This window comes from Elephantulus edwardii, unplaced genomic scaffold (genome assembly GCF_000299155.1).
Source record: "Elephantulus edwardii isolate Elephantulus edwardi_28Jun2011 unplaced genomic scaffold, EleEdw1.0 scaffold00095, whole genome shotgun sequence".
Taxonomy (NCBI): Eukaryota; Metazoa; Chordata; class Mammalia; order Macroscelidea; family Macroscelididae; genus Elephantulus; species Elephantulus edwardii.
Genome location: NW_006399845.1, coordinates 8,393,295 through 8,405,804, shown reverse-complemented (window position 1 = coordinate 8,405,804; position 12,510 = coordinate 8,393,295). Strand labels below are relative to the sequence as shown.

General features: G+C 38.4%; 1 protein-coding gene across 1 annotated transcript in view; it reads left to right on the top strand.

Annotated features, from left to right (window-relative positions):
- The first annotated feature begins 5,276 nt into the window (after positions 1 to 5,276).
- The window catches only part of RNF14 (ring finger protein 14), a 24,290-nt gene continuing 17,056 nt past the window's right edge, over positions 5,277 to 12,510 (top strand). The window contains exons 1-4 of the mRNA XM_006891124.1: positions 5,277 to 5,430; positions 6,318 to 6,469; positions 9,501 to 10,028; positions 11,081 to 11,309. Coding sequence (XP_006891186.1) covers positions 5,277 to 5,430; positions 6,318 to 6,469; positions 9,501 to 10,028; positions 11,081 to 11,309 — 1,063 coding nt within the window. The remainder of the gene's footprint in view (positions 5,431 to 6,317; positions 6,470 to 9,500; positions 10,029 to 11,080; positions 11,310 to 12,510) is intronic.

Sequence of the window (12,510 nt, the reverse complement as noted above, 5' to 3'; positions counted from 1 at the left end):
CCTTTAAAAATGCAGAATGAAGTACAGTTTTAGAAACTAATGCAAGTGGGATGTGACTTGTCAGGGAAGTTACCTACAGTGAAATAGTTTGACTGAATTTTGGGTAGGAGGCTGTTAATCTGTCTTCCACCTAGTAGCTTTGAACTGCCAATCTTTTCCTTGGCAGTGCAATGCCTGAACACTAAGCTACCAGAACCCCTTCGTTCTTGAGGCGCTGACAGGGAAACATCTTAAACCTGGCTGCATATTGGAGTCACCTGGAGCAGATCCTTGAGGCTTAAGGCCAGAAATGCTGATTTCATTGATCTGGGTCTGGCTTGTCTTTTGAGTACTGCAATTTTTCTTTCTTTTCTTTTCGTAGTCTGATTTTTTTGTGAAAGCATACACACCAATTCAAGCTCCCACCCAAAAAATATCTACAGGTAATATTCAGGGATGTTGGTTGCATTCCTCCCATTGTGTTCTCATTACGTCCATTCTAGCAGTTCTATTTCCATTTTGGTCTCAGTGCCCATACAGCCTTCTCTATACTTTAGAATCAGTGTTGACTAGTTGGTCGCATACCAATAATTTCTTAAAGAGTGCAGTAATCATGGGTCACCTTTTTTACTTTTTGGGCTAATTTATTTCATTAAAAATGAGCTATGCCAGACTATTAACCAACAGTGTGAATCCCCCGGCTGCTCGGAGGGAGAATGATGGACAGTCTCCTAATTATAATCTGGCAATCTGATGGAGGGTTGCTATGAGTCAAAATTGACTGGACTTCAGTGGATTGGGTTGTTTAGTTAAATGGTGATTTAAGGAGTTAGTTTCACATCAGGTTTAGAGTTATCTCAAGGCAGTCTTCAGACTCAGTGATCTAATAAGTCTGGATGCACTTGAAAATTTGAAATGTGTTCCACATTTCCCCCCCTTTTTAACAGGATCCATCCACTCTTACCCAGATCTAGATGTTTGGCAGTGGTAACCGGAACCATCTACTTCCTCTGGTCTCTACGCAGAGGAGACTGTGTTTCATGGAAACATTTATGCTTGTAGACCAGGTGCTTCTCTGATTCTTGAGTTTCCTCCTTTCACTTTTGCTCAAGACAAAAGTTGTTAAGTGCTGTCGAGTTGAACCTGACCCATCGTGACCCTATGAACAACAGATCTGAACTCTTTGCCATCCTCATCATCTCTGATGTTCTTCAGTCCAGTACTGCAGCCCTGTGTCATTCCATCTCATCGAGGGTCGTCCTCTATTTTGCTGAGCTTCCACCTCTCCTGGCATTATGTCTGTTTCCAAGGAATACTCCCTTCTAGCAACAAGCCCTTAATTATGTTAGGCAAAGGGTTGCCATCCTTGCCTACAACGAGCACTCTGGCTACAGCTTCTCCATCACATTTCTGTGTGTTGTTTTGTCAGTCCATGGGATATTTCTTACTCTTCTCCAGCCCTACAAGGTAACCTCCTGTACCACCAGGGCTTCTTGCCTAACAGACATACCTAACGTATATACCTGACCACCCAAAACCTTCCAAGACTCAAGACTGTGTTCTGTCACCTGGTAACATTGTTAATAACATGAAAGTTCCTGGTATGTAGAATACAAATTTTATGAATTATATTATGCTAGTTAACATTGCCAGTAATGAGACTTTTAAAAGATGCTACTGAGGAGAGTCTGTAAATAGAGGTAGAAATGGAGAATACTAGAAATGGAAAACCAGTTTGTTTTGTAATAAATTTTCACTCAAGTAACAATTTTTAAAAAGAAATTCTAAAAAATTGGGAACTATTACAAGCAAATGTCGAACACTAGCATAAAACAACTTTTATCTATTCATCCGTCTCTCCATTTGTAATTTTTTTTTTTTTAGGTAAAAAGTAAAGATAAAATTATTAGAAAGTTATGTCCCAAAGGATGATGTCCCCCTTGGAAAGTACTAGAGGAGGCCCATTAGTAAATGTTTTATTATCAGACCCACTGCCTCTGCCGTCAAGTCAGTTCTGACTCCTGGCAGCCCCCCATCAGGTTTTCTAGCTTTAAATCTAAACAGAAGGTGAAGGGGTTGTTAAGAGTCTAACCCAAATGCTGCTCTTTCTCAGATAGCAGTCTAGCACATGCACTATGCCATAGGGTCCTTACATATTTTAGTAGGAAGAAGCAAAACGTTTAATCACATATATCACCAAGTTCTGTCACCTGGTAACATTGTTAATAAGGTAACATGAAAGTTCCTAATATAGTACATAGTAGGTCTTCGCTAAATAGAAGCTGATTCTCAATTTAATTTTTAGTTTATTTAGGAGCCACACATTTAAGAGTCTGATTGTAAAATAGTGATTTCATATATACTTTTGCATAACATTTTATGACATTCACTGAGCTCTATAAGCTATCTGTAAACTTCCTTTCTCACCCTAACTTTATTCTCTAGTTTAAAAAGCCTGACTCAAAAGCATTTAGAATAAAGCGTAAAAGTGGATTTGTGCTTTGGTTTTAGATTTTTATCTTACCATCTTGCTTAGGTTCACCTAACTTTGAGTGCCTGTGGCAGGACGCGACACACCATTGCTACCACCAGTTGCCATGGAGTTGAATCTAGCTCAGGGGACCCCATGAATGTCATTGTGTCAGGACTGTGCTTTTGTAGCTGATGTTTTAGAAGTAGGTCATCTACTTTAGAAGTAGAAGATTCAGAGATGTTTTGGAGGGGACTCTCCAATTACCTGTTTTAATTAAATAGTTTGTGGGATTACCAGCTGTTTCTGTTCTCAAGGATACGCACTGTGCTAAATTAATTACTAGCTGCTATCATTATTATTAAGGGAATTCTGATGGCTTAATGGTTAGGAGTTGTGCTGTCAGCCTAAAAGCTTGCAGTTCCAATCTACCAGCTGCTCTGCTAGTGGTCCGGGAGACAGGGTAGATGTGTGATTTACTGCCTCTGGAAACTTGCTGTAAGTGGGTGGTGGCTATAAGCTATAAGTTGATTCAAAGTTGACAGCACACAACAACATTATTATTAGGTGACTGGCCTTATGGGTAAGGAATTGTGCTTCCACCCCAAAGGCAGGTGGCTTGAATCCACCAGCTGCCTGGAGGGAGAAAAATGGTCAGCCTTCTTCCATGTGATTTTATAGCCTTTGAAAACCCACTGGAGGGTCAGCTATGAGTTGGTTCCGACATAACAGGAATGTATTTAGTTTTGTTTTAAGTTGTTATTATTAAATAAAAAACACCAGTTGCCCCATTACAACTCCCAGTGATTCACATGGGCACCATGTGGGTTTCACTGCCTGATTTTTTTGGAAAGCAGATCTCCAAACTTCTCTTGTGAAGTGCCTCGCCTCACCCCCTCACCTTTCATTTCACAGCTTACTGCTTTCATTAACCATTTGTGTGATTCAAGGTCTCCAATGCCTGAGCATGAGAATGTAAGAACTGGTGGGGGCTGGGGAAATAGCGAATACAAGATGCCAAAGATAAAGGTGGAGGGGGAACCAAGGTGGTGTTTGGGAAGGTGTGTGTTCTGTTTATTGGTGTTCCTCCAAAGCTCCTCCCATGGCTGAGGGCAGTCAGATAAGGCCCCTGCCATTGCTGAGGACTGACAAATGCCGACTTCACCACATGCCTGTGCTCATTTAAGCTGCTCTAGGGGAGTAATGTGCAGCTAAAGAATAGAACTAAATATTTGCTGGGATGTGTTTCACTTAAATGGTGATATTTGGCTTTCAGAACTTAAACTTGGAGAGAGTCCTAATACCTTTTTTGTGCTTCTTTTCTACAGATGGCAGCCTCTCCATAGTATGTCTAATATGAGTCCCACATCTCGGTCTCTTAGCCAACTTCAGTCTCAGCTCCACTGGCTTGAGAGTAAATAGGACTTGCATGAATTCCAAACTCTCTGAATTGAAATTTAGACTGTTGTGTTAACATCCCTTTCTTCTTGTTATTAACAGGTACAAACTGACTTCAAATAGAATATGCCTTTGTGTCTTAGAGTTGCAGCTCAAGCAGAACCATTAACATCTGCTTGATAGTTTTTTTTAAATGTAATTTTAAATAGATTTATTTTAAATTTTGTAGTAGTACCTTTTATAATGTGAAAAACCATGCCCTAACTTTTCAATTTTGTTTATTTCAAGTTTTAGTGGAGAGGTGGTATATTTGTGAAAGTAACTGTAGGCCAGTTTTTTAATTGACAGGCAATTCTGGTCACTTAATGGGTAGGGAATTACACTGCCAACCCAAAGGCTGTTCAGTTCTATCAGCTGCTGTGAAAAAAAGAGGACCAGTCTCCTCCTGTGTGATTTATAACCTCGAAAACTGACAGCGGGTCAGTTACGAGTCTTTTCCCACTGGATGGCACATAACAATTTTGATTGACTGAAACTTTTTAAATTAATTTTGATTGCCTATTTTCTCATTTATACTTTTTTAAAATTGAAGTACATCTTATAGTAACTATAATTTTTAAAATCTTGAGTCATACTTCTTTTTTAGTATATTTTCATTTTTAGTATTTTCTAAAGTAATAGTAAATATTAAAAGTGAAGCTTCTTAATTTTGACAAAATTTGGTATTTTGTAAACAAATTAGTGAGTATTGTTTTGCTGTGTGACTTTAAGTCGTATCTGTTCCTGAAACATCCTCTAGAATAGAGTGTTCTTAGACAGAGGCAGTTTTTCCTCTCAAGGAATATTTGGCAATCTGTGGGGACTTTTTAATTTTAATAGCTGATAGAGGATGTGTCTCATGGACAAAGGGGCCCAGGAGGCAGCTATGCGTTCAATAGGACAACCCTCTATAATAATCATTTGGCTTCAGTATCATTAGTTCTGAGATTGAGAAAATCTGCTATAAAGCTTTCTGTGGATTTAAAAAATTCATTTCTTTTAGGAAGTATATAAAATATACTTTGGCTCCTTTTGTTAGCAAGACACTAGAGTCTATGGAGAAATCAAAGTAATTTGTAATTTTACCTCTTTCAAAAACAATTTTAAAAAGTATTCTGTTTCTCTAAATCAGTCATAAAATACCAGTTAAACAAAGCCAATAATTAAAAGCATCATAAACATGGGTTTATTTTTTTTAAAAAGGCTGTTGCTATTAAAAGCTAATGGAATGCTAGATCCATGCCTTTCTTTTTTAATTTAGAAAAAGGAATATTCATTAATCCTTTGCAATTATTTGTGAGGAATTTAAGTACCACTGAGATATTCCCAGCACGGTGCCTTTTCTGTTCTTAACTGATTTGAATGATTGCTTTTAGCTCCAGAAAATTAAATGTCGTCAGAAGACCGAGAAGCTCAGGAGGATGAATTGCTGGCCTTGGCGAGTATTTATGACAGAGATGAATTTAGAAAAGCAGAGTCTGTCCAAGGTGGAGAAACCAGGATCTACTTGGATTTACCACAAAATTTCAAGATATTTGTGAGCGGTTAGTCACAATATTAATGGTAGTTAGTACTATGACTGATTTAATGCATGCTTCTGTCTTAATTGAAAATTGCCATGGGGTAAACATTTTTCAATTTGATTCTTCCTTTTTGACCCTTAAATTAAAGGTGTATTTCTTGCATTCCAGTCTTCCCTCTATCAGTGTATCTGCTGTGAGTCGTTGGCTTTTAAAGAGGGATGATCAAAGAGAATCAGTAGTGTAGGGGAAAACAAACGGAAAACTTTTAAAGTACCATGATGGGGGTTACACTTTTTGATTTTTAGAATCGTTTTGGGTATCATTCATATGTTAACACATGCTGTTACTTTGTGACTATTTGCTTCATTAGAAACAAAACAAAAACCCCACAAACCACTTTTAACTGCTGCCTTTGGTACAAACATTCACAGAAGCCCTTGATGTACATTCTCTCAAAATGTTTCTGGGATAAAGGTATTGAGTAAAAGTAAGTGTGGTCATTTAAATGAGACTTTGACTGTGACAGTGATTGTTGTACCTTGCACTCAAGCCTGAGATCATTGTACTGGCACCTATTTCCCAGCTACATGATTCATGGTATTTGGCATATGCTGATCTAAGTAGGTCATGGCTGTTTAATAGACATCCTTTTATCTGGATGAACTACAGTTAAACAAGCAAAAGAAAACACTATATTAATCATTTGTGTGAGAAATTAGACTCAAAAGTGTGTAAGAGACTAAGCTGTATCTAATGAAGGTGACAACTGCAGAATTAAAATGATAGACTATAAAGTGCTGTGGTGGAGGATTTTTGTCCTCTTAAGTAAAGCATTTTTTTCTTAAGCACAGTAATGGACACTCAAGTGCTGACCAGCTGATCCTTTCTAATCTTTGTTTTCGGTTCAGGCAATTCAAATGAGTGTCTCCAGAATAGTGGCTTTGAATACACCATTTGCTTTCTGCCTCCACTTGTGCTGAACTTTGAACTACCACCAGATTATCCATCCTCCTCCCCACCTTCATTCACACTTAGTGGCAAATGGCTGTCACCGACTCAGGTTAGACCCCAAACTTCATTTCTCCTATCCATTTTTAGAACTTAAAAAAAAAGAATCCTCTCTAATGGAAGATTATCTTTGATGATCTTGAATTTATTGCATGCAGAACAAACAGCTTGAGTTTGTGATTTCCCTCCCCCCTTGTTCTCATGAATCTTAATGAATTGAAATTGCTGTGGTGTTTTGGAATGGAATGTTAATAATTAAAACTGCTGATCATGATGGTTTGCAGTAGGAATAATTTTTAATCAAATATATTGTTTCTTATCTTCCTATTTTCTCATTTTAATTTGTATTGTAATGAAGACTGCGAAGTTCTCCTCGTTTTCCTCAGATTTTTATGTCCGCTTTCTTTCTCAGTTTCTTATTCCTTCAATGAGATACTTAATTGTAATTAGGAGATTGGAAAATTAAGCTAATGAAGTTATAATAAACAAATTTCCTAAATAAACATAATTATTTTCTCCTTAGAGATTTGGGTATTAATGAAAAATCATTTTAGACAAGTTTCACATAGACCTAAATGCACAGAAATGAAAATGTGTCTGGCTCTTGTATCAATGACACGTTATTAAACACCTTGATTTTCTTGTATTACACATCCTTTCCTTGTAGCAGCCTTAGCTCTTGATTGAAACATAATCATGTCTTGAAGTTAATGTAGAGAATTTGGGATAGATAACAGATCAATAGCAGCTACTTTTCTGAAAGTTGTGATGAAGATTGATAGACTGATGTATATGAAGACAAAAGCTGTCAGAGTTCCTGACCTCAAGGATCAGCCTGTCACTTTTCCATTTTGATTGCATAATTTTCATTCCCTTATTCACCAGTTTGATCTTTTGTATAATTGAGCTAATGGTTTAATAACAAAATGAAACGTTGGAAGTGGTAATACATGTTAAAGACATACTCTTTATATTCTAATGGACAGGTTTAATGATAGTGGATTATTTGCCCAAGAATATCAAAGCTGGATGATGATTATTGGGCTGAAAGTTGACTGAATTCTTTAGCTGTGCATAGCCACACTTCTCCCTAGGCTCTGATGGCATAGTTGATAGGGAGTTAATACTGCTAAACCAAAGGTAGTGCCTCGCTGGAGGTTCAAACCCAGTGGAGGAAGATGGGCAGTCTCCTCCCCTGTGATTTACAGTATCCGGAAACCCACCAGAGGGTCAGCTCTCACGTGAATTAACTGGATATGCAATTGAGTTTCACATTCTAGCCAGATGATATTTACTTAATGATGACTTTTTGGTGGGAGAGATGTTAATGATTTTGTGATTTATAGCTGGATTCTTTATAAAATATTTTGTGCATTTAATTGACATTTTAATTGGTCTTTGCCTCTTGATTCAATTTTTGTTTGCTGACATGTATCACACCTTTTGATAGTGAAATTAACAGATGGGCCTATAATTCACTGACTCAGAGTTGGTGGGTAGAGGGAAGTGAATGTATTCTTCTAGTATTTTCTGTTATCCTTCCATATACCTGACCCCCCCCCTACACACACACACACCACCACTGTACATACACTGTCTTCATCTTGCTTTCTTTTCCTCTGTCTCTTCTCTCATTTGCATGGTCGTACCTTTTGAGAATTGCTGGAGAAGAGATGGAGATTTCTTCATTGGACTCATGTTAACACAACACTCAGCTTCCTTTTTAGTATTTATTATGTTTTATGGGTTTCAGCAGAGTTTCTGAAAAGTGCAGTTGATCTTAACGGGCATATTAATGTAAATGTGAAAAAGTGCTTGATGCCTAACCTTAAACTTTTCCATAAATGTTTGAGTCTTCATGAAAGATTGAGTGAAGAGCACTAAATAGAGCAAGGAACAGAAAATGTGATCTTTTTTACTTGTTATTTCAGCTTATAAAATTTGTTTGCCATGTGGAAAGCTTATTTTTAAAGGTTTACCTAAAAATAAAAACTGCTTATACTTCCTAAACTCTCCTTACAAATATTTTATATACCTAGTGGAAAATTCTCTTGTATTTGCCTTTCAAGTGGAGAAAACTGCTTTCAAGGAGGAGAAGCCTAAATTGTTTATAATTTGGCTCCTTATTTTGGTGAAAGTGAGCTTTCCTTATGGCAGGTGGCCAAGCCATGTTGATAGTGTATAATTATGTCCAGCTACAAGATTAGTCTGCTTTCTTCCAATACCCAGGATCTGATATAAGACTTAGAATGAATGCTGAGTTAAAACCAATTTGTAACTCTGAATAACAAGGATTCAGGTTTAATTACATTAGCAATTCTTTGCTACAAGTTATTTTTTGGTAGGACTAAGAGTTAGAAGTAACTTAAAAATTCGGTTTCTATCTTTAAACAGTTCTTAGAATTACTATTCCATGATATAGGCTAGGATAACCTTTTATTGCTCTTAAGTTGAAACTGACTCATAGCATATCCCCCAGGAGCCTGTAAATCATAGAGGACTAGATTGTCCATCTTCCTTCCACGGAGCCACTAGATTGCCCATCTTCCTTCCACGGAGCCACTAGATTGCCCATCTTCCTTCCACAGAGCCACTAGTGCAGTAAAACTTCCAGAGAGGCACTGCCTTTGGTTTAGGAGCTCCACTCCTACAGACAATAGCACAAAAGCACCATTTTTTGAGTTTTGAGAGTTCCAAAGGAATTTAAAAATACTCATTTTAGAACCAAATCTCTTACATGAGATATATAGCAATATTAGAACAAATGAAGAATAAAGTTCCTAATTTCAACAGATTTTCTATAAATCTTTCTTCACTTGTAGAGCCTTGCCATTTCTGTTGTTCTCATGGTCCTTCCTGCTTCTTTTTTGTGCTGTTCTCAGATTCATTCTGCTGAATAGGTTAAGAAACTTTCTGATAGGAAGTTTGGTGTTGTTTTATAGCAGAGTTTACAACAGCAGTGAAAAGTAGTGTCAGGAAGCCCAATTTACAACTTGAAAAGATTTAAAGAGAAGTCAGGGCTTGGCAGCATCATCATCTTCCCTTTCTCCACTCACCAGCATCCTCTTTTGTTTTTTTCCCAGCTGTCTTCTCTGTGCAGACACTTGGACAATCTATGGAAAGAATACCGTGGCAGTGTGGTCTTGTTTGCCTGGATGCAGTTTCTTAAAGAAGAGACCCTCACGTACCTGAACATTGCTTCTCCTTTTGAGCTCAAGATTGGTCCTCAGGGAAAAGTGCAGAGAAGAGGAGCCCAAGCCTCGGCCAGCACTGAGCCGGAGATTGGGGGAGCTGCTGGGTCTGATGTAGAGCAAGAGGAAGTTCTGGATGAACGAGCAGTGCAGGATGTGGAATCATTGTCAAGTCTGATCCAGGAAATCTTGGACTTTGATCAAGCTCAGCAGAAAAAGTGCTTTGACAGTAAACTGTTCCTGTGCAATATTTGTTTCAGTGACAAGCTAGGTAGTGATTGCATGTACTTCTTAGAATGCCGGCATGTGTACTGCAAAGCCTGTCTGAAGGACTACTTTGAGATCCAGATCAGAGATGGCCAAGTTCAGTGCCTCAACTGCCCAGAACCAAAATGCCCTTCAGTGGCCACACCTGGTCAGGTAACTGCTTACTCTGCTGGCAGCTGCCTCTTAATTAATTTTCACAAGAGAAACTAAACTGTTGTCTTAGGTGCTTCCTTGATAGAGCTTATCAGGGAAGTTTGAGATCTGGAGCCAGCCACAAGTTGTTTTGCTGTATTGCTCAAGAACTCTGTGGTCCATTTGTTGTTGTTTGGTGTCCTCAAGTTAAGCACGACTCATAGTGACCCTGTGAACAAAATATCAGAACCTAGTCCTATGGTCCTATCCTGTGTCATCCTCACACTTCTGACACACAAGAGCCCTTTGCAGCAGTCACCGTAACGATCCACCTGGTTGAGGGTCTTCCTCTCTTTTGCCGACCCACCAGCCTTCCCAGCATCATGTCCTTCTCCAAGGAACAGCACGTCCTAGCAACTTGTCCAAAGTATGTGAGGCAAAGCCTCATCATTTTTGCCTCTCAAAAGCACTCTCTAAGACATATTGGTTAGTTTTAGGTGAATGTAAATGCATCCTTTGTTGACCTCAGGATAGAAGGATGAGTATTAAATCTAATTATTTATTTTGTGTATCTGATAGGATCCCATTGACTTGGTGGGAGCTCTAGCTTATTTTTATGTAATTGAGATATGTAGGGGACATCTCTTGTAGTAGTGTGACTAATTGAATCATTTATAAACTTTAAAATATGGGCAGCCTACTTGGTTTGTTTTTTTAAAAAATCTACTTAAGTAAAGCACAATTTTAACTGTAATAAACTATATACCCATTTAAAATATATTCTTTGCTTAATTTTAACAAGTGAATAGACACTCAATCAGGATATAGATTATTTTTATATAGGATTCGATTTTTTTTTTTTTTATGGAACGCTTCACGAATTTGCGTGTCATCCTTGCGCAGGGGCCATGCTAATCTCTGTATCGTTCCAATTTTAGTATATGTGCTGCCGAAGCGAGCACAGGATTCGATTTTGAAGTGAGACTCTGTGCCCATCTCTCTTGCATGAGTGACTCAAGATCAGAAACGGTTGACAAACTAGCACACCTGTGGTGTTTTGTATCTCTCTCCAGGTCAAAGAGCTAGTGGAAGCAGAGTTATTTGCCCGTTATGACCGTCTTCTCCTCCAGTCCACCTTGGACCTGATGGCAGATGTGGTATACTGCCCCCGCCCATCCTGCCAACTGCCTGTAATGCAAGAGCCTGGCGGTACCATGGCCATCTGCTCCAGCTGCAATTTTGCCTTCTGTACCTTGTGCCGATTGACCTACCATGGGGTCTCTCCCTGTAAGATAATGGCAGGTAAGCTGCAACCAAGAGAACTGAGCTCTCTTTTCCTGCCCTGTTACTCACTCCTACTCCCCCCAAATGCCTCTTATTTCAGTTTGCAAGTATTCATTTAATAAACATTTTTGGTCAGTGACTCTTCTAGGTTTTGGGGATATAATTGTGATAAAAGGCAAACTATCTGCCCTCATGGAACTTACATCCCAGTGAGGCAGGCAGGCAGACAAAATAAATAGGATATTAGGTGGTGGTGATTATTGAGGAGAGAAAAGAAATCAAGGATAGAACATGAAATATTCTTAGTGGGAGGGCATTTGGGATTTTAGTTACGAAAGCAAGAGGAGGCTTTTACTGACAAAGTGACTTGAGTAAATGCTTGAAGAAAGTCAGGAAACAAGCTATGCAAGTATCGGGGGAAACATTTCAGGAGAAGGAACAGTGTGGTGCTTTCTGCCTGTGACATTGAATGACGTAGATCGTGGGCGGTATGTACACAGTACCTTGGCGGCCACCTTTATTTCCATGGCTTACACGTCTGATCAGTCACCAAGTGCTCTTTCACTGATTACCTCGTAATCATCCCCAGCATAGCACTTTGGAAAGTTGCCATCGTGTTGTAGTAAGCCTCAGAGGTGGAACCTAGAATAAGGATTGGGAAATCAGATCCCTGACACTGATTTAACTGGACTCTGGTGGTTTAGTCTTCCTCACTTGTAATCGGGATGATATACTAATAGCTGCTTTGTAAGTATGAATGAATGGATGTGGTACTACTCAAAGTTGTTAAATTTCCTTTCCCAGTTTATGATGAGGTAAGAATAGAAAATGATCATCAGAATTAGACAGCTTTATTGCAATTTGACAGTAATTTTATGCCAGTTAAATATCATTTTAAAAATTTAGTATTTTGTCTTTTTATTTTAATTTTTCCAGTGATTCATTATATTTTATGGAAGTATTAATCCATGATAGATTGGTGGGGGCGGGAAGAACCATTCCTTTACCATAAACAGTTTGAGAAACAACAAGTTAATATGTGCAAAATATAATGTGGTAATTATTATAATGAATGACAAAGCAAAATACTACAATGAAATGTGCGAGGAGCTAGAGTCAGAAAATCAAAAGGGCCGAACTTGCTCAGCATTTCTTAAGCTCAAGGAACTGAAGAACAAATTCAAACCTAGAGTTGCTGTAATCAAGGATGCTTTGGGCA